Source organism: Apis laboriosa, unplaced genomic scaffold (assembly GCF_014066325.1).
Source record: "Apis laboriosa isolate Shangri-la unplaced genomic scaffold, ASM1406632v1 scaffold703_cov156, whole genome shotgun sequence".
NCBI classification, from domain to species: domain Eukaryota; kingdom Metazoa; phylum Arthropoda; class Insecta; order Hymenoptera; family Apidae; genus Apis; species Apis laboriosa.
In genome coordinates this window covers 436618-456176 of record NW_025224178.1, presented here as the reverse complement: position 1 = coordinate 456176, position 19559 = coordinate 436618, and the positions used below count along the sequence as shown (strand labels likewise).

The following is a 19559-nucleotide window of genomic DNA, read 5'->3' as shown; positions in this document are numbered from 1 at the left end:
GCGAAACTTTGAAACTTTTTAATTTCCTCTACTGGCAAATGGTACCGGGCCGAAAAATCTCGTTAGGCCGAAACGCGTGAACAAATAAATAACATTACGGAGGGAAGGAAAGAAGGGAGAGAGAGAGAGAGAGGCGTGTGTTGGGCGGACGTTCATAAGCGGCGGGGTGGCGAAGGGTCGAGGGCGCTCGGGTAGGGGGCGAAGAAGGAATAAGACGGAGGAGGGCCCACCGACCTCTGACCTCCCTGGGAACCACCAGGCCCTCGAGGGACTGTTCGAGAAAGAAGCCGGGGAATCCGGCGGACCCACCCGGCCGAAATATTTCCACGGCTGCTGCCTCGAATCGGCGACCTCGAATCCATTAGAATCCTACGTTCGATTATAATGTATATGAATTAATTTGTCGTTCGATAGGGTTTTTTAAGAGCGGTGGGATGGATACTTTCGAGTCGAGACAATCGAGGTATTATTAATTGTTTTATTTTATTTTTTTCCTTTTTCGAATAATAATCTACGGTATCGGAGAAATTAATAAATTAATTGATTTAGGATACATAAGGGTTAAGCTGTCATATAATATTTAATTATTCAGAGTTAATTAAAAAATTGCCTCGGAAATAAAATATTAGTATAAATATGCATTTTTCTTTATATCTATTTTTTAGATGATTGATAATTGATTACGCGGCTGTTTTTTTCAATAACTTTGTCGAATTGTAAGCGATTTTGTTATTAATTCGATACCGATCGATCCAGAATCATATCGACTGTTATTAAATTTTCCAAAATACAATTACCGTATACTTGCATAAATGTCAAATCAAGATTAAAAGGAGAAAAATTCTCTTTAAAATGAAAAAAAAAAACGGAAAAGGAAAGAATTAATTACGTTCCCTCTAGAGCTTCACGGGATACAAGGGATATCGAAGTTTCCACGATACGATAATACGATCGATATAGAGTTGAAAAAAATCGAGGCGTGGGACAAAATGAAGCGGCTGGCGTAATAAAAAAAGAAAGAGAGAGGGGTGGGAGGAGGAGGAAAGGGGGGATTGTTACCTCGGGGGAATTTCGAAAGGGTATCCCTCCCCCGTTTTTGTGAATCGTGATACCCGGCAATTACGTGGCGCAGTCACGGTGATTGGCTGGGTCGTTTTCGCGGGAAGCATGGACCAATCGAAGCACCGGTATGCCTCTCCTCTTTCTCTCTCTCTCGTTCCTCTGTTCTCCTAGAGTACTTGCCGGCAACGAGCACGCTCCCGCCTTTAGTCTAGTCAGAGAGCTGCACCTGTGAGTGAACCTGTAGCGTGCACCTGCAATCCGAAATCTAGTAGAGTGTCTCTCCACTCTCGACTTCTATACATACACACTCCCTCTCTCTCTTTCTCTTTCTCCCTCTCTCTTTCTCTCTCTCTCCAACGATCGAGCCAAGATCTCGAGCAAATTGCGTTTCGATCCACCCCCTATTGGCGATCACCACGTCCGTGACGACTAGTGCAACTTCCTTCAAAGTATTATCCTCGAGAGAGAGAGAGAGAGAGAGAAAAAGAAAAGAAGAACAGAAGAAAATATCCTGTTCCATCCTCGGTAATAACTCGATGAACGTACTCTCTCTCTCTTTCTCTCTATCTCTCTTCGCGTACTCTCCGGTGATCTCGCACGTGTCAGTGAACATGAAGAGTATCATCGTGTCGATGGATGTTTTGTCGGGGCCACGAGGATGATCGAGTGCGCGATACGAACGTTCGACGAACAATAACACGTCGGTGGTCTTCTTGACGTGAAACGAGCAATTGTGCGTATGTGTACATGTATATATATATATATATATACAATGGGACGCTTTTAATAAAAATACCTCGATCCAGGAGGGAAACGGCGTGACATCGAAAGGCTAGGCCTCTACGTGTGGAGAGGAGAGGAAGGAGAGGCGGGGTTCAGGAGCGTAGGAATGTGTGAGAGGAAGGGGAGGGGGACAAGTGGAACACTATACGACACTGGACCGACAAGTTTAATAGAGAGAATCATCGATGATCGGGATAGTTAGCTAGTTACCACCGATAACCGTAAATAAAATGGAAATGTAAAGGAGCCGGATGCGCTTAGCATCGGATATATACGTTGGACTCGAGCAAGCAAGAAACGATGACACGAAAAGAGCGGCATGGATCACTGGATCGTGACGAACCGCATTCATGGATCCCCGGCGACTGTTAACGACGTCCGACGACCGTGAGATCATCTATGATAAGATCGTACGTTTCCTCGTGCGCCGTGTTATCGTTACCGCCGCCGCAGTACCTGGCCATCGTTAATCAATCGCTCTGATTACCGGTTAAATGTTAATGAGTTTCCGCGAGATCGTCGCCGCGGATGGATCGTCGTCGATCATCGGAGTAAAAGAACTGGCGCAGGTAACGTTCTTCTTTTCGTTCGCTCGATGCCCCCGATTGAGACGTCGTATGTCAGGCCGCGGTGTAAGAAATCGGATCGGTTGCAGGGAGCAGATGATGCGTGTAACAGTGCACGCGCATTAGCTATTTCGCTTGCCAAGTTAACCCGATCTGGATTCCTCGGGTTGAGACGGCGGCAAGAAACGATTTTCCATCATGCTACCACTGTGGATGGACTGCCCGTCGTCTCCCCGGAGGCACGGACCGTTTCTTTGCAATTAGAATTCCTCGTCCGATGTACGCGAATTCCGGAAATACCGCCCATCATCATTCTCCTCAAATTGTTATAAATTGGAGTTACCCGAGTTACTGTGGACGATTTAAAGAACGATCTTCCTTTTCTTTTTCTTTTTTTTCTGTTTTGAAACTTCTTTTTTTTTTTTTTTTTTTTTTTTTGATACGAAGATCGAAGTTCTCGATCGATCAAGAAATTTACTCGGATGGAATGGAAAATATATTCGAAAGAGCGGAGAGATAAGCGATAAGAGATAATGGAATGCAACTTAACTTAATCCGCTGACAGAATCTCTAAACTCGTTTATCCTGGACGATTAGCCTGGCCCATTTAAATTTGTTCCCCCTTCGTAACTTCGATTCCTCCGAGTCGTTCACCGCAACGGCTAATTGCATCGCGTGCCCCTTTCCTTTTCCGGTTTCTGCGCTGGAGCGTAGTGTACGAAGCGCGATCATCATAGATCGTGGCAGTGGAGGGCATGGAACTGAGGCGAGGAAGAGAGAGAGAGAAAGGGAGAGAGAGAGATTACGCGCGTCGAGGGCCCGGAAGCCACGTGCACGCGTGTACACACGTGACTTGTAAATTCTCGCAGCGTGTGCGTGGCTCGAGAAACGATAGGAAGTTTCTGTGGTTCACGCTCGTAATTCTCTCTCTTTTTCTCTCTCTCTCTCTTTCTCTCAGAGAGCCCCTGTCAAATTGGCGTCCATTATATTTTATGGCGGTGCGAAAAGTGGAGGCGGCGTTCCATGGTGTTTCGCATTGAGCGCGATGGGAAAATTCTGGGTTGTTTAAAAAAAAAAAAAAACAGGAAGAGATAAAAGAAGACGATAATTTCTATTTTTTCTTCTCGATTGTTTTCTGATTTTTATCTTCTCACTTTACGAAGAGAATCGCTTTGCATGACTTGATATTCAAATAATTATCATCTTTCTTCCAATATTATTTATCCAATTTCATTTTCAAACGCAGAAACGAACAACGTCACTTCATAACGTCCATAAAATTGGCGATACCAAAGAGAAAGTCTTTCGATAAATCTCGGTGTTTAGAACACGTCTGTTACTCGGTCGATCATTAATTAAAGCGGAGGGGCGCATGCGCGCGTTTAAAATGCCCGCGAAACGCGGGGTGAGATACGGCCGATGCAAATAAGCGGTTACGCCGTGGGTACAATGCGATGAAGCTTTGGGAAATATTTTATTGCCGCTCACGCTCGAATCGACGTAATTCACACTTTGACCGTCGAACCGATAAATTCCCCGCTCGTGATCTCGACCAAGAGCGCATCTCCCCTTTCTTAGGAGCCCGTGGCATTCCACGAAGCGAGTAAACGAGTAAATTTGTAGGTAGAATCCGCGCCTCCACCAACCGATCGAATCCCATAAGTCACGTCTCGAATACAGTGTTTAACCTGCAAGCTTATCGCCGATCGTTATCCCCGGCTCGGGTTCTCTATACACGTGTATACACGCGGGTGCGTGCGCTCCATCGAACGGATAAATGTTTTCGCGAGGATCATCGATGGAAATCCGTAGCCTCGATCATCACGTCGTAATTTCGATTTCTTTCGATCGAAATAATAATTCATTTTAACTTTGTTCCATTCGATTGTCCGTGGATTCGAGATGATTTTAATCTTCGAATTTTGATCGTGTTTTGTCGTTTTGGGTGAAAAGATGTTTGGGTAATTAATATTAATTAATTTGAAGTTTTCATACGAGAGAGGTTATCCGATATATCTATATCGAAGATATTCAGGGAATTTGGTAGTTGAGAAGTAAGAATGTTTTTTAAGAGGAATTTTAATAGTGAGAATTTTTATAATTCTGTTGTAAAAATTATTAAGATTAGACGAGTGTAATGTAATCTAACGTTCGAATATCTTATAGAATTCCTTCGGAATATGCCGGTTTTAATACAAATCCTCGGAAACAGGGATGTATAAAGATTATATTATAGTGTAATACAGAAAAAAGAAAAAAACTTGAAGTATTTAACGAGACCTATTCAATTACGGCATTACGCTTTTATCAGCTTTTTCTTTTTTCACATTCGTTCCAACATCTCGAAATTCATTTGCGGATTAAATCGAATAACCCGCGAGTACTTTGATTCTGATAAAGTGTTTCAATTACGAGGCACAACAAACTCCGCGAGTAATCTCAGCCTAAACCATCAAGAGAGCCATCACGAGCGCCATCGCTGCATCTTCCGGTAATTACAAGAGATATGCTCGAACGTCAGACTGGAATTTAAATCATATTCTTTTTCCATCATCGAGTTTCCCGGATCTCGTGTAACGCAATTTCCAACGAATCTTCTTTCGAATAAAAAAAAAAAAAGAAGAAGAAGAAACAAAATAATGTTGTCCATCGTAACTTTAAACTGTAAGTTAATCTAAGAATCCTTCCACTCGATATTTAAATAGCAATTTAAATACCAATCGGCCTAGATACTCGTGAAACGTTAGAAGCGGTACCGGTTAGCGGATCCACGACACGCTGTGCGATTTTCTAACTCGTCGGATCGAGTCGCTCATCCGATGCTTCGTTAAAATTGTTTTGCCGATCGTCGCTGTAACTGGTCGTGAAACGGGTGAACGCGATTTCTGTCGTTCCGTTTCAGGCCACCAGATCTGGAAAATTAATAACCGCCGGCTCGAAAACCGGCGATGCCACGATGATAACTCGACAGTTAGAAATTTAGAAGAATCCGTAAGAGGAGTTGGTCGGAACACGGTAGTTGGTTTATACGTCGAACGGCGGCGAGCAAAAAGTGGTAGCGGCCAGTTTTGTCAGCCACGCTTCGATTGGCAAGTTGACGTTAAACAGTCGCCGCCGAGATGAATGATAGTGACAATTCTAATTAAGCGGCTACCCGATTGAGTCGACTCGTATTAATTACCTAGCGGAGCTTGTAGTGGCACGTGCTTACTACCCCTTTCGAGATCTTCCTGCCATCCGTTTCGATGATCTCGCGTTTCGTGTTCGCGTATCGTGGATGTTTAGAGAAATTTTGGGGTAATTTTCTTTTTTTTAGAATTTTGAAGGTTAGAAATTTTCAAAGGTTTGTTGAGATTTCGAGATCTGAGCTCGAGATTTTAAAAGTAGGATATTAAGATTTGGAACTCAAAGTTAAAGTTCCAAAGTTTTCCTCTTCTAAGAAATCGATATTTTGAAGAAATCTTAGAATAACAAAATTTGAAATTTTCTGAATGATCTCAAAGATTCAAGAATGATAGAATTCCAATCAAGTTGAAGAATTTAAAGAATTTCAAGGTTCAATTTCAAAAAATTCTAAAAAATAGTATTGACATACTTTTCGCTCTTTCAGGGGACCTGAAGAGGCGACACTCGTGGAGCAGTGAGATCGATTACCAGCCGGCGGAAACGGAAGCCGTAGCGACACCGGGAGGAGATCCCGCTGCCCCATCCTCGGACGACGAGGACAGAGTCTCGTACAAGGTAAGAGACTTCCAATCCTGAAAATCTCTTCGTGGAACACGTGCATTACTTACATAAACAAATGCCTTAATTCCATGCACACTTGATATAAACAATGTACCTTTTGTTTCCACGAAATCACAACTACTTGAAATCCCGTTTCGAGAAGTAATTAACTATCTCTGAGCGTTGTATTTGCTTCGAATGGTATTACCTCCCTTTTTTTCGTCGCATTTTTGCACCGATTCAAGGGAATCAGTCGATTAAAACGGGGACGTCGATAATTGGCTTTTATGTGCCTCGAAACGTGGATCGAATTAGCGATCTTTAGACGGAGGCAGATTTAATTATTTTACACACGATCGGCCATCTTGCGTAATTTATACGCGTGCGTATGGAATAACAATTTCACTCGGCAACTTTGTTTTTTTTTCAACTCTGCCGAACATTGAACAAATAATAATTCGAGCTCGTAAAATTCGGAGCGGAGGATTATTATTTTTCTTTCTTTCTTTCTTTCTTTCTTTCTTTTTTTCGAACTTTTAATAAAATATTGATCTTTCCTCTTTGTAAATCACAAGATAGAGAATCATTTGATTTTTCAAGATTTTGAAACATTTCCCTTTCACCAGCACCAATCAACACGATTCCCTATTTCTCAATCAAATTGCATTAGCATTTTTATTCTCTCTATTGGAAACGATCATTTCTAACGAAACATCCATTCGATATATCGATACATTCACTTGTACAAATAATCATAATCATAAAATAATCGATAAGCTTAAATTGCTTTTAAATCTCTCTACAGGTTCCCAAAATTTACATACAACTTTCTAACTGCACTTTTTTTTTCTAAAAAAAAAGTAAAAGAAATACGTGGAACTTTAAATATTGCTTTAAATATATCTTAAAAAATATTAAAAAAATAAAAGTAGACACTTTAACTTTAAGAGAAGAGTAATATCGTTGTTGATGTTAGAACTCGAAAGGGATGCATTGTCTCTGGAACAACACGCCACGATTTCTACAGTTGTAGTTGTTAAAGCTGGCCCCTTGGGTTTTACGGTGCATGTTGTCTGGCCACAGTAGTAAAAGGAAATGCACCGTTGCACCACGGCCGTTACGCATGGACCGTCTCGCGCGCAATGATCCGCTTCTGCATATAAAACGTAATTTTGGTTAAACGGCCTGCGCTCGTTCCATGGGTCCCTTGTATTCCTATCATTCCCACGAGAAAAGTGGTTCACGCTACACTCCTCGAGTCGCTTTTTGCCTAAGTAACCCTGGCGGTTTCGGTTTTGCGATATGGCCCTCGTAAAAAGTCCCATCCTTCGCCCAGTTCTTACAGCTAAAACATCAAGCAGTTTCTTTAGTATTGCGTTTCACACCACGTATATTGATTGACGTCTAAACGAGTTTTAAATAACTCTTCTTTAAAACTTTCATTATTATCAAGTTATTTAATAGTTGTAATCATGTTTCTCTGTAATTTTTTTTTTATTCTATTATGATAAACGATTCATTTTCATATTAAGAAATATAATAAGAATCGTTTTGAAATAAAATATTTATCTATAATTGTATTGTTGGATGTAAAAAAAGTCTCATTAATTTCTATATCTTCTAGAAGAATAGAAAATGCTAACTTATAACTTGTCAGTTTTGAAGACACCATAATAATTTACAGGACATTTATAACATTTATAAAAAAAAGAATCTAATTACATATCTTATTCAAAAAGAATTTGAAAAATTCTTTTTCCAACAATGCAATTATAGGATTAATTTCTGAATAATATTCTTCTTTTAATAATTCTAAATATAGATACCTGACTGCAATCATATTTTATAACGAACCATAAAATTAAAGCTACCATAAAATCTCTAAATTTTCATGACAGAAAGAAAAAAACATTCTAAAGAGATCTCTCTCTCTCTCTCTCTCTCTCTCTAACCTTACCATATCCTAAGTAATTGCACTTCAACTTTTTCGAAAACCTCACTGTTAAAAAACGAAACAATTTCATTCCACATTTTTCCTCATTTTTTTTTTTTTTTTTTTACAATCCCCTCATACTTACACATATCATATCCACACCCAATACCTACATCCACAACCGACTCCCCATAAAGAAGAAGCGGAAATCGTGTCGGAATCCTCGCCGCGCCGCAAAGAAGCCACCCCGCCGCGCCGAAAAATTCTCTTCCAAATAAAGAGGCATCGATACGTGCGCAGGGTGGATCTCCGTTTTTCGACGCCATCCTTCGCCATGAAATAGCACGCGAGGCGCTCTTCCACGGCTTCTGGAGGACGACTTCCACGGCTCGCGACCGAAAGGAAACCCGAAGGAGGAGGAGGAGGAGGAGGAGGAACGCTCGACATAAACGGCGAACAACTCGCGCTTGTAACAACGCTCCTCTAAAAATATCGCCGTGAAACAGCCTCCACGGTTTCTGACCGTGCGCGATTTTCTCGACCCTTCCTCCTCTTCCTTCCTCCTCGTCCGTCTTTTGCCTTCTGTTCGAGTTTCTGCTCGAGCGGGGGTTGTTGCTTCGCGGAGGCGCGATCGCTTCTAAGAAAGCCGGCCGATTTCTCGCGCACGAAATACGACTAGATGCGCCGAGGTTTATGTAGATGCTTTGTCGGTACGATACGGTTCGCGGAATCGCGCGGACGACTACCGAGAGGGGAGGGAGGATTGATCGGCGATTGACTGATTGTCTTGCGGAGGATAGGATTTTAAGGGCGCGTTGATTGTAGAGCGTAAGCCTGGTTCTAGCGTGATGTTTTTAGAGGGATTTAGAGAGGGTAATTGCACGTTTTAACGCGCGCGAGATTTCTTTGGCGAGGGGGGGAACGTGTGAGATATGGTTATGAAAGATGATAGAGGAAAGGTTTTTGCTGTCTTAAAGGATCTTCCATAAGGAGAACTTGATCCTTTGTATGAATTATTCCGTATATTTGATCTTCTATATTATTTATACTATCCCTACGTTGCGACGTGATATTCAATCTGGAAAAATTAAATTTCAAATATTATTAAGAGAAATGAGAAACAATTATAAGGGGATGATTTTCATAGCAATATTTAATTTCTTTGTTGTTTGATAAATATTTAAATTTAAGAACATTGTCGTACATATACGATTCGCAATATTTAACAAAGGAAATAGATAATGCGAGCCAATACAAGCGGCACAAGTTCAAAGTGTTTAACTTGGTCTCGCATTATTCCATCCTACGTCCCCATTAAAACTATTTTTATTGATAGCACATCAAAGCGGCGTACCCGCGGAACATCAATAGCCTCGCGTCTTCCATTAAACATCCCTCGCTTTCAAAAGCACAACTCGCGCACAAAGGGAATTGCGGCACAGGTAGCCGAAGAATACTGTGTAATAAATGCCAGGGTTAGGGTCTCGATTTTTCAGTTAGAATTACACAAGGAAACGCCAACTATTTAAATCAAAGGGAGGCAGGCTGGTTGGACTTACGAGCGTTAATTGCCGGACTAGGCGCCCCCTTCGCCAAAGGGACTTTATTGTACCGGAAAATCAGACACTGTACCGTTAGCATACGAGTCGCGGCCATCTGCGTGGCGCGGCAAAGAGCATAAACGTGTAAATGGCTGATAATAATCCGGTCGAAGGGGCGGCGAGGAGGGAAACGCGCGCGTTCTTCCGCGAATAGTCGCGCGAATGAGAGTTTTACGAGCCCGTGGACCACCTTCCTCGTGGACACCTACATTGTATCGAGTGAACGCAAAGGTATTCGTGGATGTGATAAAAATAAAATTGGATTTTATGGAAGAAGATGGATCTTGGATCCTGGATCTTTCAACCCTTCAACAATTTTTAGAATTTCGTTTACAAAACGAAATTTTTTTCTCTTATATGTATAACGTGTTTATCGTGAGATCTAATTTTTATTTTATGTAAAGAAGAAAATTCAAAAAAAGTATTTACACAAATATTTTTAATTGTTTTGATCGAGTATATAAAAGGAATGTTAAGATTATTTTTTTAAAACATTTCTCTCTTTCTTGCTGTTTAGTAAAATAGTCTCGTGAAAATAAGGGTTGTTTGTTTTGTGATATTTATAATACGAGTATGTTCGTAACGTTGGAATTCACTTTATTACTCTTAACGATACTTTTATGATGTTCTTCGATTTTTTGTTGAGAATCATATTTATGGTTGATTATGGAAAATTGTATAGGAGATTGAAAGGATATTCAAGTTCACTCACTCACTTTATAGCAAATTCAAAACATTTCCAATGGAAATTTGTACAAAATAATGAAATATTTTTCTTATCGTTATATTTTTATTTGGATAAAAATTCAACATTATCATAAATCATCTTAATCCTATAATTATTACTCCGAGAAGCTAATCATTCAATTCACCGATTCAGAAAATGTTCAGATTCGGTTTCTTTAGATTCGTGGTCACTCTAAACGGATTACGATATTATTACCGTTAATAAGATTGCAGATTCGCGAGGACAAATTACAGGGCTGGTATATTGAAACCGCACAATGTTTTATAAACGTCAAAATCGCGCGGCCCTCATGGGAACAAAAAGATAGGTCGTAATATCCTAGATTGTTCTGTTCCGCGAATAAACGAAGGTATAAACGGTTTAACAACCGCTTATTCGAGCACCGTTCAGAGATCAAACTAGACGTTGTAATTACCCTTTAGGAAACAAGCCCCAAACATGGACAGATTGGGCGTCGAGGCGGTTAAAGTAAACAATATCGAGATGTCGGGAATGCGGTAAAAAGATTGTGATCTTTATTTGTCGGGAAGATTGATATGTAACAACGTACCAATTAAAGATAAATGTTGAGAATGAGGTGGACTATTTTTAAAACTTTCCGCGATTTCTTTACCCTTCGTGTTTGAATGATAGATTAAAAAAAGTTCTACAAATAATAATAGAAATTAATGGAATAAATATTATAGAAACGTAAATGTAAAGATAAAGATAAATCCAAGATCATAAAGTTTAGGGTAAAGATTATTTGTGAGTCATTAGAAGAGCATGCTGAGATCATTTAAGGATTAAATGAAATTATGTAATAGAAGGAAATAATGGAGATTGAACAAAAAGTAATATCAAGTTACGCTATCCTCTAATCTTTTCACTAGCATTATAAATATCTCTATAACTTTGCTCTCTCGTGAAATTTCATTACACATTCGTTAGCTTCTAGCTTTATTTCCTCGGAAATGGAAATTCCGATTCATTGAAACGAACGAGGGTTGTCCAAGTAAGTTATGGAAGATTCCTTTCCGTATCGATTACAAGGTTTCTCGATCGCATAGATGGAAATGGCCGCGTTCGCAACATTTCTCGCTAATGTTATCTCTAATAGTCTTTCCGGATAAATAGTATTTTTTAGTACCATCGATAAACGAATGAGAAATCTAGAATAATCGAAAAACTTTCTTTCGCTATAAAAATAAATGAAATCCATCATTATCCCCGATATCCTAACACACATCCTCTTCGAGGAGTTTCATTCACCTTGCTCACCTCAACCTCAGATCTTATAATTATCCGCGAAAATAGCAGGTGTATCACTTACTCCCCGTTGACGGGGACCAAGTTCCACGTTTATACTAGCCCTCGAACCGAGTAAACGGGACGATTCGAAGCGAAAACGCAAGAGGATCGAGACATGGAATGGCAAAAGTGGTGGCGTGCACGGTAATTCGAGCTAAGAGGTTTGTAATTAACATCGCGCCAGTCGGCGGAGAAAGGCGGACGCGAAACGAAAGGGAACAAGAAAGCGGAGGGATCTCTCGATGGACGTTTTGGCCAACAGGAGAACGAGGCTACGGGAGAAACTATGGAAAGGTCAACCGGGTTAAATATTCCGGGTTGGGAACCATCGACGACCTGCGAACACGCGAGTAAAAACGTGGAAACGCGTGACCTTTAAATCAATCATAGGTTCGGGGGGCTTGAGCCGATGGGGAGACTTCATTCTCACGCTCCTTCGAGTGTTCCATCCGATTCGTCCTATTTCTTTTCGTCTTCAAGCGGTCTTCTTTGTTCAACAGCGCGGTGGAAGACACCAGGGTTGCACGAGCAGCAAGTTGCAATTTGGCCCCAGCACCGGCGTGAGTCGCTGACCTTTAGTGTTGCAAAAGGAGGTTTGAGGTTGAAAGATCGCTGTTGAAGAGGATTCGAAGTTGGAGGAGGATTCAAGTTTGGAAGATTGCTGTTGAAGATGGACTCGAGGTTGAAGAAAGATTTAAATTTGAAAGATTGTTGTTGGAGAAGGGTTTATTTAATTGAAAGATCATTGTTGAATTCAACTTTGAAAGATTACTATTACAAAAGAATTCAAGATTGAAAAATTCTATTGAAAAAAAATTCGAGATTTAAGTTGTAACAAAGATCTAAGGGTTCTACAAATTTTATCAATTGTAAATTTGGATCAAATCGAAAGAGATCTAAGAATTTTTAAAATTTGACGAGAAAATCCTAATGATAATTAATTAATGATAAAAATTCGTTAATGCGCCGCGTACCTTAATGTCATATTCCTTGAACGATTCGGCGGCATCAAAGGATCTCAATGGCTTGGGAAGTGCATAAGTTAGTGGCAACGTCTTCATATTCATCTTTATGCCGTGACTCGCCGATTCCATTTTCTGCATCTTCAGCTTCGTTATTGTGGGAATACCGCGGCACGTTGATTCAAAGATCATCGACTGAGGATATATGGTGATGAATGAGCAAGGCTATTCTTTTCGTACAAGAAGACGATTAATATGGCTTCTTGTAATCGTAAGCCAAAAGCAAGGATTAGAAATACTTACTATCGATCTTTACAGTATTTAATCTATTAAATGGCAATAAAATTGTACGCGAATTGTAAACATTATGAATACTGGTAATTCTAAAACCATCTAATTACAATCTTTAAATAAGAATAATTACAAATAACTTGAGAAAATTGTTCTCTCAATTCTATTTCTTTCCATTCTTCTATTTTTTTATTTCTTTTTAATCACAATTTTTAATGTCATTCTCTTCTATTTCCAATTTTACATTTTCTTATTTAAACAATCCATTTTTTTTCCTTTCCAGTCAAAGTAATGAAAATTATAATTCTTATATCATTATTTTCTCATTCCTCTGACTATTTATTCTTATCCATATCTTTATCTATCTATTCGCAATGAAAAAAATCACTCATACCCTCTCCTCCAATGTCAATCCAATTCTTAAAAAAATATCATTCTATAAAGTCATCTCTTCTTTCCTCTTAATTTTCACAGAATCCAAACTGTGAACAGTGTACCGATAGCCAAGAATCGTTAAACACGGAATCGGTTGACGAACTATGGCCCGTATGTTTCACGTTCCAGGGAAATTGATACCGTGCGTCTGAAGGCGGACAGATAAGATCGAGGTGGCCGCGAGCGAGACGCTAAACTAATGCCTTGTGCACAGTGGCGCGCAAGATAGATATCTTGAGAATTTCATTAGCATGATCCGAGAGAAGAGAAGGCTGGCTCGCGCCGCCACCTCGTCCCTCCCTTTTTAACTTGTCACCCGAGGCTACCACCTCGCGTGTACCTTCGTGCCACTTCGGACCAGCCTTTCTGTCACTTAAACCGGACCCTTCTTCAGCTTCCATCTCCTCAGACTTATTTCTTTCTCTGGCTGCTTGATTAGCACTATTGCTCGTAGGTTCCTAATTACTCCGCAAAACTAGCTCTTGTTCTTTCCTTTTTCGAAATCTTGTTATTGAAATCAAAATTAACGAAGACAACTCAACTTTCTGCTGATTTTCGCAAGATTTTTATCGAATTTATGGGATCCACGAATTTTATGTTGCTATTATACCATTTGATTTAGTTTCCAATATTATATTTTTATTTAATATTTTACTCTCATATTTTACAGTTCAAATTTCTTCATACATGCATTGTCATTCGTGTAATTCTGGATTATGAATATTTGTACAAATTAAAATTTATACGAGATATAAATAGAAAAATGAATCTTAAATAGAGATCTTTTCGTATTTCTTATTAAGTATCGTAATGTTTATTTTACCTTGGATGTTGCATCATTGGATGGATTATATCTTTTTACACATCACATTTTATATATTTTTGAATATTTTTCATAAATGTATTTATAAAAATCCATAGCGTTTCATAAATATTTCTTCATCATCAAATGATCACATCTTCAAAAGGTAAAAGTTTTCAATCTCTTTCTTCTATAGCAAGAAATATATCTTTCGATTCCATCTCTCCCTGTAAGGTCAAAGATCTCCAGTACTATCACTCACGAAACAACAGACTTTTTTTAACAACTTCCTTTTAAACGAGCATTTTTTAAAAAGACCGGTCTAAGTTTCGATCGAGTACGTCCGATCACCGGAAGAATCATCGCGCCGCATAACACAAAAGGGTACACGTATAAATTATAACCGTATGAGAATAGCTACTTAACCGGTCCATTCAGCCGATGTAAAATCGAAAGCCGACCGGGTGAAACGTCTTCATTTTTCATGGCCACGAGTCCACGGTGGGGTTGCAACATTGCGTTTTTACCCCAGGGCTAACCCGCTTCATTACCCCCTTCCCTCTCTCTCGCAAAAGAGAGAATATAAAATTCACGACGTATTCGATCAGCCGTGAACAAATTACTATATAATTTTCCCGCCGGCGCGATTACTCACGTTAATGGTGCAATAATTCATAGGAACGCGTTTGCAGCCCGGGTCCACCATGAGCATGGAATGTCTTCGAAAGATCGGTCCACACGCAGGAGAAGATGAAACGCTGTTGAAAGATTGCACGGATAGTCGCGAGAGTCGATTCGTTTTAATGGAAAACACGCTCGTGCAAAAGAGAAGATAACGTGGAGGGATCCTAAAAAAAGAATCCTTTTCTTAATGAAAAATACACGTGTATTGTTTTTGCAAAAGAATCGTTATAATAGAATTACATTGGTTTGAGAATAAGCATGTGGTTTTGTAGGTTATAATAAAAATGATATTGATCTCCAACATTTAAAAATATTTCTTAGCTTTTTATAAAATATAAAGTATTTTATTTATAAAGTAATCATTTATAGAAGAATTCTAATTGAAATTCAAAAATATAATGTATTTATTATATTAATTTTTAATTTTGAATTCCTTTAATTTATTTTTATTCTATAACATAAATAAGAAAAAATTGTACTTCTAGAATTATACTTTTTCATTTTCAAAAAAGTAAATATATTAAGTATTAAGTGATATATTATTGATATAAATGTATACTTTAATGTTAGTTCAAAAATTTTTTTGCGATTAACATGCTACTGACATGAAAAAATCACTTCATCTCACACAAAAAACATTATAAAATATCTTCATAGTAAATTATAATTTGCGGAAAGAAGAAAATTGCATAATTTTCTAAAAGAACCCACATTAATCCTCAATCATGAAAAGTGCGTCTAACCACCATAACCACAAAATTCTTCGCACAGATTTCACGTCCATCATGAAGATACGAGTTCTTCACTTCCGGGTCTTATTGTTTCACTATGAAAATGAACAATTTCCAAAACGAAAAGAAGAGACAGCAACGTAGAAATTTTACGAGACAATCGGTTGGTCGTTCGTAAATTTCACGGTGGCCATGTCTACTATTTATACGAGGCGACAGCAGTAAATTTCCGCTGCGCGGTAAAACATGCCGAGAACGCGCATGCGTCGACGAATAATTCATTTCACGCCGGACCCGCGGGCTAATTGAACGCCTATGAGACGAATTAATAATCCACTTTGTAGAAAGAGCTAAGATTTACATCGATTCAACAAAATGATCACACTCAAAGAAACGCAATATATACTATATTCTATCCTTAGTAAACGAATCATCCCTTAGTAAATGTCTGGATTTTATTTTTACATCGTTATTAATGTGTTTGTCGTTTAATAAATTAACGAAAGATGCGGGTGAGAACATAAAATAATCCTTGTATGAACATGGTTAAATATATGATGTAAAAAGATTATATCTGTTTTGTTATATCTTTTTTTTTTTAATTTAAATTCTAAAGCAAAATCTCATTTTTATCATGAAATTAAAATTAAAAAATTTCGATATTGTATAAAAAAAGATATGTCTAATATATATAAGAATTTTAAGTCTAATTTTCATATAATTATGTAAATTATAATTAAAATTATCATATAAACTATTTAAATGTCGCTTTTTTTGAAAATTTTTTGAATAAGAAATATTGAAAATAATTAATTTCATTTGCAATCAAGTTTTGCAATAAAACTTTAAATTAATTTTTTTAAATTTAGTTTTTTGATTGTTGTATCATTAGATATTTTAATACTTTAATATTTTATAAATTTTTAAAAATATTTAATAGATATTTTCTATAACATAAAAGATTCAAATAAATTAATTATGATTTTATATCAATATAAAAGATTATATATTAATACTTGATATTCTTTTTATAAATCTCACGCAATAAGTGTATTCGTAATATTTATAATATTTATAAATTTTTTTTATCAAACAAATAAGAGATTTCAATCGTAGATACACACATTTCCAATTGCTGCAATCAAGTCGACGATTCACTTACCCATTCCATCCAAAATTACTTTAACAACGGCTCTAACGAGACTCCTATTTCAATTTCTGAATCATCTACGTACACAACTTGCTTCTAAGACATCCTTTGATTATTCACGAACCTCAGGCAGCCATTCTATTTATCTGTTGTAAAGAGAAGTGCACTTCTGTAATGCAAACTAGTCTCCTGAATAGTGCTCATTTCCCGTGCAAGCACTTCAATTTACATTCACGTTAGAAGTGATGCTTGTTTCGTGCTATTTATTCAAAATCCTCATTTAACTTATTAAAAAAAAAAGAAAAAAATAAATAAAAATATTAATCCTTCGTTAGCAATCATTTTTTTTTACTAACACTATCAATAATTTAAGTTATTCAAATTCATTAAAGAGAATTCTCTGATATTTTAAGCTTTTAAAAGAATCTATACAAATTCTGTATTCTAATAATTTCCATTCATAAAAGTTACACTATTTTTTTTAAACTTCAATACTTCATTTCTTAGAAGAATTTTGAAAGAATAACAAGACATGTGATTTAAAAAATTTGAAAGATTCAATTTGATTTAACGAAGAATTAAAAATTGTTATAAAATTTGAAAAAAAATTGAAATTCGTTTTTGATTTATCGTTAACGATTACAGGAACATGGGTGTTCGGTGCAGACGGTGGACCTGGTGGCGGACTGTCCTTTGCAGGTAGTGACGCCTTCGTCGAGGTCGCCGTCACCGCCCAGATCGCCGACACCCGCGACGCCCTCGACGCCCCTCGCACCCCCGAGGAGCATGGGTCAACGGCCAAGCACCCTGTTGCGCCCCAAAATCTCTTTGACTTGGGTCCTTCGTGGGCAACAGCAACCTGCATCCAGCAACAGTCATTCGACCACCAATGGAAACGCAGGTCTGTAAAAAAAAATATCTGAAGTATTAGATTCTATAAATAATATTGTGAGGAATTTAAATTGTATAAGTATATAAGTTAATAAAAGGAAATAATATGATGTCCATTCAAAAGGTTATTCATGAAAATTCTTAAGAAATATATACAATACATAAATTGGCTGTAATTTTGCCATTTCAAGAAAGCTTAAGAAACTAGTCAAGAAACAATGTTATCTTTGTAAAGGTGGGAACGGCGATCGAGAGGGCTTGTCACGAGATGGTAAAGAAAGATCCTCGAAGAGGAGTGTGAAAAGTGTGAAGGAAAAAGACAGCGGTAAGGAGAATGTCGAAACAGAAAAACGAGAGAAGAAGGTTTTGCATAGAATAGAGAAAATCGAAAGGACGGAGAAAGTAGAAGTTCAGGAAAAGGTTTATATATAATTATATATTTTATATCTATCTATTATAAATCTATCTTATTATAAATATTTTTAATTTTAATCTTTTATTTTTCAAAAAATAATGCAATACGTATTAATATTTACATTCTCTTTTCAGTCAATTAGCAAAGAAGTACTGGTCAATGAAAGATCGCTAGACAGTCCTCTGGAGAAACAATCTGAAAAAGAATTTTCAGGGCTAAAGGAGGCGAAGGAGAAAGAGAAAGTTAAGAGGGCAGTGTCCGAGCCGTCTCTCGTGTCACGTGAGTCAACGTCCACGCCTAGTGGTCGGGAGAAGCACAGACATCGAAGAACCAAACGATCCCACAAACCCAGACCGCCAAGTAGATTTGGTTATGAAATTGCAGATCTTGATGCATACCTTACCAAAGTATCTTTTCATTCATCAAGCTACAATTTATAATTCAATATGATAAAAACAATATTGCTTACAAAATATTTATTATTTTCAGGCCTCGATAGAAAAACCTGCAAACATTCCTGTTGTTCTTTCATTTCCATCTGTCCTGTATCAAACCCAAGGTGGTACTCAAGACGAGATGGCTCTCCCTCTTGGTACAGTTGTCAATGCTGTATTCAAGAATCAAACTTGGTTATACGTTCAAACTCCACATGGTCAAGAAGGGTACGTCGGGTATGCAGCTTGCTTACCATTAGGAATATTACCACAACCAACAAGAGGACCATGTTGGGAAGACTCTACAGACGTATTTCCTCGTCCCTTAGGTACTAAATTCATTTCCAATAGCATCAGTTCCAAATTCATGTTTTATTAATGTGTTTGACTTTTCCAGGAAACATGACCGATACGGAAAAACTAAGGGATACTAGGTCAGAATGTGGTGCTCGAGGTAGAAATCCAAGAGTAAGACGTAGTTCTAGAGACGCAGTATCAGCCTGCGGGGAACGTAGTGTTGACAGATTGTATCTCAGAGCCGCAGCGAATGCTAGAACCAAAGGATCTCGACATACTTTACTCGTTATACGTAGCGATTATGAGGGTCAAGGTGGAAACGCTCTTAGCGTCTCCAAAGGCGATGTTGTTGCATTACTTAGCGATCATGTTAGTGATTGGTTCTGGGTTCGTTCGCGAGATGGTAGAGAGGGCTTTATACCTGCAGTGATTGCAGGTCATGGCTTTCTGTGACTGTTATATTACTATAATTTGTTTGAAATTAAATTGATCCTTTAAAACTATACAAAAATAAATTATCACCATATTGTTTAGTATTCCATTATTTATGATTTCATTTTTTATTTCGTTTAAATATATCTTGCAAGCTAAAAGAAGAAATTTAGTTTTAAATAGCCAATTAATTTCAAACAAATGTTAATTGTATTTTATCACATCTCATAAATGTTCTATTAGGCGAATATACTACAAACAGAAAACGATTATATTACAAAAATCGTAACTAACAAACAAATATTTGTATATTTGTAAAAAGTTTT

The 19559-nt window shown here is 37.9% G+C and overlaps 1 protein-coding gene and 1 long non-coding RNA gene across 5 annotated transcripts; one reads left to right on the top strand and one right to left on the bottom strand.

Moving 5' to 3' along the window:
* Positions 1-5914: 5914 nt before the first annotated feature.
* LOC122719106 lies at positions 5915-19476 on the top strand (the record flags this gene model as incomplete). The annotated part of the gene is made up of 6 exons (XM_043944659.1): positions 5915-6152; positions 17410-17665; positions 17891-18075; positions 18205-18477; positions 18560-18833; positions 18902-19476. Coding segments are annotated over 6 exons (1579 nt in total), but the record flags the coding sequence as incomplete, so codon positions are not given.
* Positions 6740-16084, bottom strand: LOC122719112. 4 transcript variants are annotated; one of them, XR_006347504.1, is made up of 5 exons: positions 15595-16084; positions 14855-15047; positions 14221-14426; positions 12684-14106; positions 9152-12282 (listed from the first exon to the last, which is right to left on the bottom strand). It is a non-coding gene; the product is annotated as an uncharacterized LOC122719112 (long non-coding RNA). The 4 variants fall into 4 exon arrangements; XR_006347506.1 differs by lacking the exon at positions 9152-12282 and adding an exon at positions 6740-7482 and having other exon boundaries at positions 14221-15047; XR_006347503.1 differs by having other exon boundaries at positions 14221-15047.
* Positions 19477-19559: the final 83 nt, after the last annotated feature.